This window comes from Halichoeres trimaculatus, unplaced genomic scaffold, assembly GCF_033239565.1.
Source record: "Halichoeres trimaculatus isolate MK-OKI-2021-1 unplaced genomic scaffold, fHalTri1.1 fHalTri1_scaffold_15, whole genome shotgun sequence".
Taxonomy (NCBI): Eukaryota; Metazoa; Chordata; class Actinopteri; order Labriformes; family Labridae; genus Halichoeres; species Halichoeres trimaculatus.
In genome coordinates, this window is record NW_027437193.1 from 24,283,825 (window position 1) to 24,298,662 (window position 14,838).

Consider the following 14,838-nt stretch of genomic DNA (forward strand, 5'->3'; position numbering starts at 1 on the left):
CTACAAAGAATGTACGCAAATAAACATGTTTACATCGTCTTACAAAAAAAAAAACAGAAATACAAATTTGGTCTGAATAGCTAAATTCTCAAACATTGCCCTCTAACTCAGTATTTTAAAAGATATCTCGATCGTGGGGTTTCGTGTGATCAGAGGCGTGGCTGACTTGATTGACAGACAGGTACACTGCAGCTGTCAGCGAAGAAGCTCAAAGTCCCTCTGCCTTATATTTGGTTAAGCAACATTAAATTGAGTCAGCATTTGAAAAATGGCATCCAAAGACCATAACTTTCATCATCCTGCTTCAGAAACAGATGGAAAACATAACAAACAAGCCCTTTACCAACTCACTAGATAAGTTGAAGGAAAGAGCCTGTTACAGGGTGGGCCAGAAAGATTTACCCATCGTATATCTCTATTTTGTTTGCAGAGCTTTTTTCCTAGAAACTTAAAATTTTGGATAGTTTCTCTTAAAAGGCATAGCTTTTGATGTACCAGAGTTCATTTGTTTACTCCTAATGATTGCAGAGTATGGCATCAAAGGGTCAGCGCGACCAGATTGTGGCCTTGAAGGTGGCTGGACTGACAACAATGCAAATCATGAAAAAGGTGAATGTTTGTCGTAAGACTGTCTACAATGTCATGAAACGATACAAGGAGACTGGCAATACCACCAGCAATCCAATCCCTGGAAGCAAACGTTCAGTCCAGACCAAAAGGGTTGTTGAGATGGTGAGGAAGAGAATCCAAAGGAATCCTCGCAGGAGCATGAGGGCAACAGCAAAGGCAGTGAACATCTCAAGAACTTCTCTGAGAAGAATCGTCAAACAGGATCTCAGACTGAAAGCACTAAAAATGCAACACAGACAACTGATTTCAGCCGCTTCTAAGAAAAAACGGCTGGACAGGGAAAATGATGCTGCAGGAGATCCAGAGTGCCGCAGACAAAGTCCTGGTTTGGTCTGATGAGAAGATCTTCACTGTTCAGGCAGTGGTCGATTCCCAGAATGACAGGGTTTATGTACATAGTGCACAGCATCTACCTGAAGGCTGCAGAACTTGTTTTTGTGGTCAGAAACCAGCTGGAGTCATGGTGTGGGCTGCTGTAGCATCTGATGGCTCAAAGTCTCCTTTGGTCTTCATTCAGGAGGGTGTGAAAGTGAACAGCCAGGTGTACCTTCAAATGCTTGAAGAAAAAGTGTTGCCTTGGTGTACCAATGTGTTTGGAAACCAGTATGTCTTCACACAAGATGGTGCACCATTTAGTGTGGCTTCATTTGCTCAAATGCTGGCTTCATTTTTGAACTGTGGAAAGTAAACCTCCACTAAGCAGGATTGTAGGACTGTGCAGGCCAGTGTCACACAGGCCTGGTGCAAGCAGCACTTTTCTGGCTTCTGGGACAAGAACAAGTGGCCTCCGTTAAGTCCAGACATCAATCCAATGGACTTTGGGATCTGGTCTATCCTGGAGAGGGAGGTCTCAAGAGTATCTCACAGCAGTGTCACCGCTTTGAAGACAGCTCTGATGAAGTCATGGTCAAAACTTGATGCAGGGACAGACCGGTGCTAATGCCAGGCAGTTCCAGGTCGTCTCCAGGCTATGATAAAGGCAAAGGGCGGCCATATTGGGATGTAAATCTTTTTGGTGACAGAGAATAAAGTATAGAAACTGTGTTCAATGTTTGTTATGTTTGTCTGCAAGCATTTTTGGATAGTGCGGGAAAAACTATGGGTAAATCTTTCTGGCCCACCCTGTGGCTGGTTGGGCTCACCTTGCCCCCAGGTTTTCTGTCTCTGTGATTGACTGGCAGCTAGTCCAGGGTGTACCCCACCTCTGGCCTGAGGACAACTGGGATAGGCTGAACAGGATGAGTGGTTATAAATGGATGGATGGATTTTCTGGGTTTATGTTATTAAAAACACCAACAACAAAAAACTAAGTGGTCTCAAGTAGACTTTTCTCATGTGAGTGTGCCTGAAGCCAGCCTCTCTGACCTTTAACTCTGTTTGACCCTGATGTTTACAGCTTCTGTATCACTCTCACAGCTGCCAGAGCTGATAGCTGCTGGGTAATGCTAGCTGCTTTCCTCTGTGTGCTTGTTTTACAAAAATCATGGCACTGTTAACAGCTGAACTTGTTGTACATCTTAAAATCACCAGTTTGGTTTGATGTTTGCAGTATGGAAACTAATGAATGTGATTTTTTATGCAGAAATGATTTGGTGAGCAAAGAGGGAAAGAAAAAGTGATTATTCTAATAAATACATGGTAAATACCACGCTGCTTCTTTTTATTGAAGCTCACTCCAGCTCACACACATGAACAACAGCAGGACATGTTGCAGTGTTTATTTGGCATTCTTCATACAGATGTAATTACAACACTTTTTCAAGTAGTTTGCAAATAACAAAAACTAAACAAAAGACACATTATCATCTTTTTATTCTTTTGATAACGCTGCCGTACACAGAAAACTTTAGAAATGTAAGAACTCAGTAACACAAAGATAAGAAAACATTAATAGTATATTTTTTTTATTTTGTGATGACATGATTGAATAAGTTGTTGCCCAACAGAAGGATATCCAAACAACTTTCAAAAGGCCTGGTGGTAGATCAAGAAGCAGGGATACATCTGTCAGGAACGCTGAATAACTTTCATTTCAGATTTGATTTTGTTCTTTTCGTTCAAATATAGAACTTGTCAGCTTGTAAACATGCCTCTTGATACACCTGATTGAGGTAAATCCTGGTGGACCAGCAAATCAGGGCCTATCTTCTTTTATCAAGTCACTGATCACGTGATGTTTTGGCATTTGTACATCCTCCAAGTGCATGATATTCCCCCACCAGCTTTCTCTCCAGTACAGCATCATCTCACAGCAGCACAGACTTACTCAGGTGCCTGAAAATGAGAGCATGACTATCTCTATATCATATCAGCTGTAATGGCATGAAGGTAAGCTTCTTTTTTTAACATCTGAACAGATGTAAGAGGTATTTTCATGTAGATACAAATAGAAGAAAGCATTTAAGAGCTAACAGTGAAAGTAATACTCAATATATAAATGAAAGTTGAATTATGAAATAGAAAAGAATCAAACTGTCTCTATTAAGCAGAGATCCAAAACAACATCTGAACATGCAAAAAGACAAAGTTGGCCTCATTATATACACGTCAATACTTTTTTTAAAGGACAGATCCCCTAAAAACTGCATCAATCCAAGTAAACTCATATTTAACTGGTAGTGTTGGCTTGTTTCTTTCTCACCACCAACTGTATTTGCTGCAAACTCATATTATCTGGAGTCGTTCAACCAGAGCCCAAGTTGCTGTCAGCCTGCCGATGCCCATAAAAAGGAAAAATATACATCCAAACAATATATAATAGCTGAATTCAACATGAAGTCTGTCAAAACACAAGTGAAAATCACTTACAGGATCTTTTCTGGAAAAGATCAAGGTCAAATGTTTGTTATGCTCAGAAGTGTTCCAAATTTGTACTGAATAACAAGGCAGTTTTCAAAAGAAGGCGGTTTCTGGTGAACAACATTTACAGAGGTTTGTGTTTAGGAAATATCAGACTAAAGCATTCTGATGTCTTGTGAGGTAATAGTCCGTTCTCATGTCACTTCTTTTTTCTCCAATTGTCTTTCAGTACAGCAACAGTGAGCCCTGTGGATTGATGTAAATGCATTGTTCATGTGATGGTCAGGCAGTCAAAAACAGATGGTTCAACTCCTTTGCATTGTGAACTCATGATTTAAAAACGATCTCTGAGGATGCTTTGATAGACTTTGGTGATTTTCTTTCTTGGTTTCACTTTCATTTTGTCCATTATGCGGTAAGTCTGACTTTATCTTCCCGTTCAGTTTCTTACGTTTCATTTGCGGCACAACCACAGCTTCCTGACATTTATAACTGTTCGTGTAGCTCCGTCAGAATCTGAATACCGTGCTGTAATGTTTTCAGCTGAGTGGATAAAAAGATTACTGTATCACAAATGGTGAGCCATGAAAAATGAGCCCAGTGTTTGAGTGGCACAACAGTTTTGTCCTCTTGATGTGTTTGTAGCGGGGTGCTGCTGCCCTCTACATAAAAACTGTGGCGTCTTTTGTCACTCTGGCGTGTGGGTGGTACATGACTGGCTGTGGCAACCATATCGGGACCCAGCATGAGGATCTGCTCTCTGGCCTGAGATCTGGCACCAGAACGAGCGGGCTGGCAACAAGACAGATCCAACCTGGCACTGCCGCCTCTCTTCTCAGGAGACGGAGAACTCGTTTCATGAAAGGGAATAGAGCGGTTACAGTACAGTACGTATGACGGCCAGCTGGCGCTGCAGTTTCATAACCACACAGATGGAAAGTGATGAGTCAGGAGGTTTCCTGTGGGTCCTTGTCGTCACTAATCCCAGACGGAGACCTCTTCTGTCAGGGTTGGGAGCTACTGTCCCGGGACATACGGCCAGCTGATGGAGCTTCCGGAGAGCTGCATGTCACGGATCAGCGTCTCGATGGGAGTCTTTCCTACCAGGCGCATGAAAAAGAGCTGTGAGATGAGGTTAGCGGGAACGGCGCGCAGAGCAGGGAGGCGCAGGAGCAGGCGTCCAAAGCGCTGAGGTTGACTCGGGTACTGCATCCTCTCGTACTCTGTCAGAGCCACCTGAGCCTTCTCCTGCAGTGACTCCACGTGGACCGGGTCTGTTAAACCGCAGGCGTCTGAAAGGAAGGAGGGGAGAGGAGGAGGTGGTTACTCAATAGTGTGGGCAGGTTACATAAAGAGTCGTGATGTGCTGAGAGAAAGGTAGCAATCCTGGTAGATAGCACATAAAAATACCCTGAAATGAAAATACCTACAAATATAGATCCTTGGCATGTGCAGCATACAACAAAAATCAATGACTTCAGTCCTTTAAACCTGGAAACTAGCTTTGAAAATGAACACAAAAAGTGTACGTTTAAAGGCGTAAAAGCCTTTGATTGTTGATGACCACTGAGCAATGAGTCAAGGAGAGGTACTTTATAGAGGTGCTTAAACACATCGTGCTGTGAGGTGAGTAACAGCTCCTCAGTATGGAGATCACACCAGAGCACAGTGTTGCATTTCATGAATTAGCCAGAAGATGGCGCTACAGTTGTGAATACCTGGGTAAGGATGGGACACTTTGCTGCAGTTCAGGGACACTTGATGATTTATTCACATTTATATGTATTTCTATAATTAAACCTATGTGGTACGTTTCCCTTAAAATGTATTTACAGCAGGAACAGAATTAAAAATTACACTCAGGCACACAGGCTTTGAGACGAAATATATATATAAAAAAAACAAAACAAAACAAACCCACACTTCAATCAGAAAATCAGAAGTGCTGAGTTTGAAAGATGAAAAAATTAGAGAGTCCACCAGCGTATTATTAGATTGCATAATAGATCATGTCAGGTTTACATCCGTACATCTGTGATAATGACTCGTTGATCATTTTCCTGCCTCAAAACCCATCTATTCCACCTGGCCGATTCAACCTGACTGTCCTCTATCCATCTTATCTTTTTAATCTATTTCTTTTTCAACTTTTATCCACTTTTTATGTTTTGACTTTTGTTAAAATGCTTTTAAACTCTGTTTTGTTTGGTGTCCTTGGGTGTCTTGAAAGGCACCTTGAAATAATGAATAATTTAAATTTTATTTCTCTGATCATTCTTGTGTCAATGTCCAAATTTTGCTGAAATTATATGCCTCAAATTCAAGAAGTTCAATTTGATTTTGATTTTTAACTTTTCTGCCTTTTGTTTGAATCAGAAATTTTGCAGTGACTTTAATTTTTTCATCATCATAGATTTGTTTCATAGTATATTTAGTTTGTTGTTAAAAACACTTTCACAATAACAACTGCTAAGACAGGATGTTTACCTGGTGAGAACAGCGCGATGGCCTTGAGACAGCTGTACTCAGCTGAGTCCACCTGGAGCCGGGTCAGCTTGTCCACCTGGTCTTGAAACACCCTCACCTGGTCCATAAAGGACACCACGCGCTCCGCTGACATGGGTGAGGAGTGGAAGCCGGCAGCTGCTAACAGAGGAGCCATGTGGAGAGGCAGGGCTGACTGAGCTGCGTTGAGGATGAAGAGTTCGCTCCAGCTCAGCCTCAGCAGGGCCACCTGTGGGTTTATCACAGTGTTAATCAGGTTGCTCTACACTGGTGTCGTACATTTTTAATGCTTGCTGTATGCACTATGTGTTTATGGTTTGGCTTGTCTGTCACTCTTGCATTTCTGGGACCCTGTTCCCTCTGCAAAGTAATCATCCAACTACTTTAACTTGTAATGTTTTCTCCTCTTCTCCTTAACCTCCTCACCTGGTCTGAGACAGGAAGGTCAGGGAAATACGGGATGTTTCTGGCCCACTCCACGGTGCTAAAGAGCAGCCGAGCAGCTAGTTCACAGATGTTATCGATGCCCATGGCGTTATCGGGACCCGCCTGTTGGTTGTACTGGTGTCCATAGCGACTGCTGGGATACGGCTCAGCTCGCAGCAGCTGGGAAATGAGCTCTGACACCGGCTGACCTCCTCCGCTGCCTCCGTTGTTGTTGCTGTTGTTATAGAACTCACCTCCAAGGCCACTGGCGCCACCTATGGGCGTGATTGAGGGACTGAGACTCGGCTGAGGTGGGATGCGACCGCGTTGAACTGCTGTAGTTTGGTTGGGTGGCAAAGGGGAGGGGAGGGAAGGGGGAGAACAGACACAGAGAGGAGACGATAAAGAGGTGGTAAATGGTGAAGGGCAAGGGGAGACAAATGAGGGGGATTTGGAGAAGAAACCAGAGAAGAAGAAGAGTTAAAACTGAGTTCAGCCGGCGGTGGGTGTCAGATTATCGGCAGACGGACTCGACCAGATTAGAAAGCTATTCTTCAAGATTAAAGGAGGCATAATCAAGCCCAAAATGAATTCTGAAGACCATGACAGTGGGAAAGAATACTCTTGTGTTCGTCAGGCTGTGTGGAGGTTATCTCTAAACTAAAACAAAGAGTCTCACTCAAAAATTAACACAGCATTCATATTTTAGACCTCTGCAATGTCACATCTTGAAGCAGGATTACAACATGGCATTGGAATGACTTTCTGCACTCAAAAACTGCAAACACAAGTAAAAGTGTCTCTTTAGGTTGTAAAACCATCACAGCTGTGACTGAAAGCGTTACTGCTAAAGACAGCAGGAAGGATTTCTGCATCCACGTGGGGATACAGACTTATGTGATATGCATCTGTGGTGCTTGCAGTGTCATTAAATCTATTTCAGCCAGAGGAATGTTGTTCTGTCGCTGACCCTGACCTCTGGCTTCTCTGTGCAGCTGGTCAATCAGAGCGGATCTCTCTACAGGGAGCTGTAATGTGTCTAATCAGTGTGTTTTATGGTGCAGATGGGGGAAAACAGCCCACAGACATGATCCATTCATGTTTGAAAAGTCTTCAAGTTAAGAATTCTCTTCATGTGCCGTGTTAGAAGACATCTGTTAAGTTCAGCTCTCTTCATGACATTGAGTAATGCTTCACATGGGATCCAGCACTTAAGGAGAAATCTCTGTATTGGATTCTGGCTGATCGAGCCAACACGTCGGAGGGGCTTCAGCATCATCAACCAGAGGCTTAAGGCCCTGGCTGCGATGCAGGTGTCTTAGCACTGGATCCCTTTCAGTCACTCTTACACAGGGACTAGATTAAGCCACTTAGTACATGGCACTGAGCTGACATGCATGGTTAGCTTAGCCATGATAGAGCCCAGACTGCCATGAGCAGCGTTTTCTCTGCTCTGGAGAGCTCAAGGAGCAGGAGAAGAGGCGAGATAATGACAAACACAACTTTGACTACGACTGGTTTTGAGTTTTTTTGAGTGCCTAATTGAGAGGATGAAAAGACTCTGAAGCTCCTCAATCAGAAAAATATCTATAACTATCTTTTTATTTCAAAATATAATTATATTGATCAAAATATAAACTTGCATTATTGCTCATGCATAGTGTCCTTTCCAAAAATTTAGAGCAGAGATTCAGGAGGGACAGTTACCTTCTTTGCGCATGCCCACACGGAAACACTTCTTCAGTCGACAGTACTGGCACTGGTTCCTGTGGTGTTGGTCGATCTGGCACTCTCTGTTTGACCTGAGGAGAGACACACAGAGAGCAAATTCTGGGTGAACGATTTAAGGGAAAACAGTTACACTTTTAATGATTTTCTTTTCTCACGTGTTCTCATCTTTGAAAGGCAATTTAAGGGGGATTTCTGGAGTAGGTTTGTGGAATTTTCTCATATTCTGGTTAGGATTAAACTGACGATTGTTAGTCAAAACAGAGGACGGCATCATTCAGAAAGACTCAGTGAAGTTAGAAGCACTCTTGTATATTTATTCAAAAACAATATCATCTCTATATGTGTTTCTTGTGTTTTCATTTAACCTGTTTTAACAAAAGAATCACAGGCCAGTAAGGACACAAGAAATGCCTCAATGCTTAGAGAAAGCAGAGCCGATAACACTCACCTTTCTTTGAAAGCAGAAAATGTTGCATCTTGAAGATATCAACATCTTGGATTTGAGAAGCTACAGATATTCTTTATCATATAGACTGGCGGGTGAACATGTTTAAGTTTTGAACTTTGATCAAAGAGAACAGACAACTTAAAGCCATAAACTGTGGTTCTCAGAAACCATAAAGTTCTGTTAAAATGTGATAGCTCAGTTGCGACAAGTTTGAGGTTACTTTTGATGCTGGCTTTAGGAAATGTTATTAAATACCACACTCATGTTCTTGAAACATTATGACAAAGTAAGGCTGGAAACAGTGATGTGAGTGTAAATCTGGCACTTGTTGTTTGACTTATTGCTTTGAATGTTAAATTCATATCAGATCTAATTTATGCAGTCAGTTTAGATTTTGCTTGAATAGAAGATTTCATACTATACATTAGGGCTGAACAATTTTAAGAAAAGATTGAATTGCGATTTTTCGGGTAGATATTGTGAATTCAATTCAATTAACGATTTTCTTCAAATTAAGCTTTGGGATATTATCATGTTGGGCTGAACGATTTTAGGAAATTTTTCTGGCAGATATTGCAATTCACGATTTTTTAATCATCAATAGTGATGATAAATAATCTGTTTTCATCAACTTCTACTCCTAAACAGAGGCTTTGTGTTGTTGACTTGCTTACCAGCACTTTTAACATATAGATTGTCTACAAATTTGTAAAACAGAATGTGTATAATATTTGACACAACAGATTGTGAGTCAGTCAGGAGCGCTGCAAAAAATTGCTACTTTGGCGATGTCAAAATTGCATTGTCTAAAATTGCGATTTCGATCCGAAAACGATAAATTGTTCAGCCCTACTATACAATTATTTGGCAAGATATTTAGAGCATGGAGGATGAGAATAGTTTGGCCAAATATGTGAATTTTAATGACTTGTTACTCATTTTAGTTTTTGAGGAATATTAAAACATTGATAATACTCGCTTTTAAGTTTTTGTGTTGAATATGTTGGCACAAAGACATGATTTTACTGTGAGTGCCCTTTTTAAGTATCTTAGAGCATTTTGTCTTTTTTCACTATATTGCCATACTGCAGGTATAGATGGATGAGCTTGTCACACAACTGTGAAGCCAAACTGACCTACACACTGTGACGACCAGGTTAAAATGGAGCACATTGAGAGGACGATGTAATTTTGAAGAATACAATTGAATGATATATATTTAAATAATATGAACATGATTATGAATGGGCCAGTATTGCCAGTACCCTGGCCAACCTGTGTTTGACAGCAGCCCTCCTGCTCACCTGCATGTGTAGCTCAGGTTCCGTCTCACGCTCCTCTTGAAGAAGCTCTTGCAGCCCTCGCACGTGAACACGCCGTAGTGCTTGCCGCTGGACTTGTCCCCGCACACCACGCAGTCCACCACGCAGGCCTTGTCGTCGTCTCCGGCCTCCATGTCGCTGCCTCCCGCCTGAGGGGAGCCGTCCTCCTCCTCGCCCCGTAAGTAGCTCTTGTCCCCCAGCCCGTTTGTGCCCCCATTGGGATCTCCCCAGCCCCCACTCACCATGGCCATCGCTTGGTTACCGAACCACCGAAGAAGAAAATGGGACAGGCAGCCAAGATTTCTGGTTGCTGTCAAGGTAACACAAACATCAAAAATCCAGACTGTTTGTTCCCGCTTGTACTTCAAGAAAATCAGTATCTCCCTCTTGTTTGTGCTCTCATTAGTCCACAAAGATTATTGATTAAAAAAAGCTCTCATCAGGTCGGAAACAAGCTGTAGCATTGAGGAGGGTTAGACTAAAAAAAAAAAAAAAACAAGAACCAGTCCAGTCTCCTCCTACTCCACTATGACCTGGAAACAGTCTCGGAGCGACAACTTTTACTTCTGCATGCTTGTGGTTTTCGATGCCACCGCTTTCTTCGTCTTCTTCTTTTATCTAATTATTGTCCTTTATTCCCGAGAGTCCCTGAGAAATGGTCGAGGCAGATCCGGCTCGAGCTGCCCGGTCCGACGGTGTCACGCTTCGGCCGTGGTGGTACCTTTATACGGGAAACAATGAGTCAAACGTATGCTGCACATTCCCCGAAATGTTAGCTTGTTTAGTTTGCTGTTAAACATGGGGTAAAATCTCGGCTGCTGACACACATTCTTCTCCCCCCTCACACACACACACACACACACACACACACATACACACACTCTTTGCTCAGTCTCTGTAGCAACAGTAATGGCTGAAAAAGGACCTCGGTGTAGCTCTCCTTAGCACATGCCTGGAGAGGCTTTGACCACCCCTTTTAAAGCACCCCTCACACTGATTTTCTCCCTCCAGTTTTTCCCTTTAGCTCCGAGAAGACACGTCAGGCTTACCTCTTGAGTATGCTGTGTCTGTAGCCTCCTCTCACAGGGAGATAAATAAATCCTTTCCTTGCTCCAGATCTTGCAGGGCTGCAGACACAGCTCCTCTGTGCTGCTGTAATCCTCTCAGCAGCGGCAGCATTTTGACCCACAATGAAGAGGAGAATCCGAATACAGCAAAACGAGTCGATGTCCGCGCAACAAAAACATCACGTCATGTGGTTGTGGAGACGGCGATGTGTGTGTGGAGTGGACTGCCCCTCAGAATACACAACACAAGGAAGTGAGCTGTGTGCTTGGCCCAGTTGTGCTTTCTTCGCTGCTTTTCCCTAAACAAAAACAAGAAAAGCGTGCTCCTGGTCGTCTCAGTCCGTCATAGTTCCCGTGGAGGTTCCCCTCATGCAGGCTTCTCCTTCCAGCCTTTTGTCAGTGCTTGTCCACCAAGAACTAATGACTTGCGGCCTAGCCCCTGTGTGCAGCTTCTCCTCGCTGTGTGTGTGTTTGTGAGGTGGGGTTTGAGGTACGTGTGCTCCTCTCCTCTCCCCTCCTCCCCTCCTCTCCTTCTCGCTCAGTCCAGAAATTAATTTATCATTCAAGAAAGGGTGGGTTTCTCTGCGTTTGCTCTCCTCTCCCCTTCTCGTCTGTTTTCCTCCAGCCTATTTGAGAGATAGATCAAGCAAAGCCTGGCAGAGGGAGGGAGGGAGAGTGTGTGTGCAGAGGGGGAGGGGGAAAGCTGTGTGTGTGTGTGTGTGTGTGTGTGTGTGTGTGTGTGTGTGTGTGTGTGTGTGTGTGTGTGTGTGTGTGTGTGTGTGTGTGTGTGTGTGTGTGTGTGTGTGCGCGCGCGCGTAAGCTCCCAGGGATTTGACACTGCTATTCAAGCCCTGCGGTTACCATGGTGCTGGCCGCCTTATATGGCCATTGGAGTCAAAGAGCAAAGAGAGTGGGCTGTGAGGGGCAGCGTACACACACACACACACACACACAAGCAGGAAGGATGTGGAGGATCTCTCTCCTCAGAGATGCAAAGAGCATGACCCCAAGGCCTCTAAAAACCACCCCAACAAAACCAGATTACCCAGAAGCCCAGCAGCAAATTCAACCATGCTGATCTCCTGCAGTGCCCTTTGTCTTTCAGAGAGTAATCAAACGCTGCATCTTGATGTTTCTGCACTGTTTTCCAAACCAAGAAATGCACAAGAAAGGTTATCTGTGTGTCTCAAAGGGAGTGTGTTGCTCTCCTGTGTGAACAACTTACTTTGATCTCGCATACGTGCGAGCAGCCCGCTTGAGATCAGCTTATTGTTCTGGAAGTAAAGGTTAGCATTTCGTGGTCATTGCTCATTTGCTGAAGGCCTTCTGTCTGGGGCGCTTTTGTGGCGCACACGTTGATTTGTGTTCGAGGTTACCCCAAGAGGTCAAACTGACTTTCACACCCACACCGTGCTAAAAAGCCCAGGGTCAAATGCAGATAAAGGGAGGAGGGAGGGAGGGAGGGAAGGCGAGCCTGGATGAGAGCTTAGAGAGATAAGTGATGAGTCTGCTTGTAAATGTGCAGCTCTTTGGGGGTCGCTGATATGTTGAGATCAAAGCGTGAGCCCCCTGCAAGACTCACCGAATGCAACCTGTTGTCTTATCTTAAAGGCATCCCTCTCCTTCGACCGACACTTTTATGACATTCTTAAATCTAAACCCAGCTTTACCCCCTGGAGGTCTGAGTGTGTGTGTGTTTGACAGAGGGGCATTGTGCTGGCCATTGTGCAGCTAATGGGTCATTAGAGGGCTGAGTGTGTGCATGTGTGTGTGTGTGTGTGTGTGTGTGTGTGTGTGTGTGTGTGTGTAAGAAGGAGAGAATGTGTGTTAATTTGAATGAAAGTCCCTTTAATTAGGCCGCTGTGCCTGCTTATTGTCACTTTTTGTGTTGGGGAAGATTAGGCCTGTCAAATAAAAGACGGCTTGTAAAAGAAGAGAAGATGTCCACAGAGCTGTTAATCAGTAGTTTGACTGAGAAACACAACAGCTCGGTAAATTTGTAGTTAGTATCTGATCAGCATTATAAGACTTTCTGTGTCCATTTTGCATAATGGTCTGGGACATAGATAAAAAGTCAGGACACGAAACATTTCTGGTATCACAACAAATTATCAATGTAGAATCTGAACTTATCTAAGAGATACTGTACCTGCCTATCACGTCCGCTCCAGTGTGTCTGTTTGAGAGATACCAGGGGGCAGGAGTGACATGACCTCTGAACCAGCAGTGAGGAATGTGTTTGCTCCCAGTGAGGAATCCAGAAAATGCAAGACTGCAAAAGATGACTGCCAAACTGCCAACCCCACTGAGACTCAAGTATAATGCTCATGGAGACAGCTGACACTGTGACACACAAGTTTGAAACCAGCTTACAGTTCAGAAAGTCAGTTCAAACTTTACATCTCAAGTGTCTGATGACTCACATGAAAATACAATATAAAATAAAATAAAGATAGTCATTTTATTTTGAAGAGCTTATGACAACTACTAAGAACTACTACTAAGATGATGGGATATCATATTTTACCCCTATCTGTGGTTCATCACACAACAGAGAGGTTAACAGTCGTGAAATTATAGTAACATAAAAATGGACATTTGCATAAAACGGAAATATTCAACAACAAGGTATAATTTTGAGATGTTCTAACACATTCAAAAGCCTTTTTAAATAAAACACATTTACTTTTTCTCACATTTGCCACAGTCCTACCAGATGAGAGGGACAGATTAAAACTCTTCAAACCTCACATAAAATCTCCTGGGAAGCTCAACAGGCTGATCCAAAGGCTCTGGATTTGTAAAGTAAAGTAGAAAGAATAGAGTAGAGTAATGTAGGGTAGAGTAGAGAAGAGTGGAGTAGGTAAGAGTAAATCAGAGAAGGGTAGGGTGGAGTAAAGTACAGTTGAGAAAGGTAGGGTAGAGTAGAGTAGAGTAGAGTTGAGAAGGGTAGAGTGGTAGAGTAGGATAGGGTGGAGAAGAATGGAGTAGACTAGGGCAGGGTAAAGTAGAGCAAAGAACAGTAGACTGGAGTATGGTAGAGTAGAGTAGGGTAGAGTAAATCAAAGTAGGATAGGTTAGAGTAGAGTGGAGTAGAGTGGGGTAGAGTAGGACAGGGTAGAGTAGAGAAGAGTAGAGTAGAGTAGAGTAGAGTAGAGTAGAGTAGAGTAGAGTAGAGTAGAGTAGAGTAGAGTAGTGTAGAGTAGAGTAGAGTGGAGTGGAGTAGACGAGGGAAGGGTAGAGTAGAGTAGGGCAGAGTAAATCAGAGTAGGATAGAGTAGAGTAGAGTGGAGTAGAGTGGGGTAGAGTAGGATAGGGTAGAGTAGAATGGAGTAGACTAGGGTAGGGTAGAGTAGAGTAGGGTATAGTAAATCAGAGTAGGCTAGAGTAGAGTAGAGTAGAGTAGTGTAGAGTAGAGTAGAGTAGAGTGGAGTGGAGTAGACGAGGGAAGGGTAGAGTAGAGTAGGGCAGAGTAAATCAGAGTAGGATAGAGTAGGATAGAGTAGAGTAGAGTGGAGTAGAGTGGGGTAGAGTAGGATAGGGTAGAGTAGAATGGAGTAGACTAGGGTAGGGTAGAGTAGAGTAGGGTATAGTAAATCAGAGTAGGCTAGAGTAGAGTAGAGTAGAGTAGAGTAGAGTAGAGTAGAGTAGAGTAGAGTAGAGTGGGGTAAAATAGAGTAGAGTGGAGTAGACAAGGGTAGGGTAGAGTAGAGTAGGGTAGAGTAAATCAGAGCAGGATAGAGTAGAGTAGAGTAGAGTAGAGTAGAGTGGGGTAAAATAGAGTAGAGTGGAGTAGACAAGGGTAGGGTAGAGTAAATCAGAGCAGGATAGAGTAGAGTAGAGTAGAGTAGAGTAGAGTAGAGTAGAGTAGAGTAGAGTAGAGTAGAGTAGAGTAGAGTAGAGTAGACGA

The 14,838-nt window shown here is 43.3% G+C and overlaps 1 protein-coding gene across 3 annotated transcripts; it reads right to left on the reverse strand.

The window, feature by feature from the left end:
• Positions 1–2,353: 2,353 nt before the first annotated feature.
• On the reverse strand, positions 2,354–11,604 carry nr2f6a (nuclear receptor subfamily 2, group F, member 6a). 3 transcript variants are annotated; one of them, XM_074688692.1, is made up of 6 exons: positions 10,911–11,604; positions 9,844–10,582; positions 8,068–8,162; positions 6,361–6,692; positions 5,917–6,163; positions 2,354–4,721 (listed from the first exon to the last, which is right to left on the reverse strand). In XM_074688692.1, the coding sequence occupies exons 2-6, from the start codon at positions 10,110–10,112 to the stop codon at positions 4,447–4,449; spliced, it is 1,218 nt and encodes a 405-aa protein (XP_074544793.1). In that variant the 5' UTR covers positions 10,113–10,582; positions 10,911–11,604; the 3' UTR covers positions 2,354–4,446. The 3 variants fall into 3 exon arrangements, with proteins under 3 accessions (XP_074544793.1, XP_074544791.1, XP_074544792.1); XM_074688690.1 differs by having other exon boundaries at positions 2,355–4,721; positions 6,361–6,695; positions 10,911–11,603; XM_074688691.1 differs by lacking the exon at positions 10,911–11,604 and having other exon boundaries at positions 2,355–4,721; positions 6,361–6,695; positions 9,844–10,819.
• Between the last annotated feature and the right edge of the window lie 3,234 nt (positions 11,605–14,838).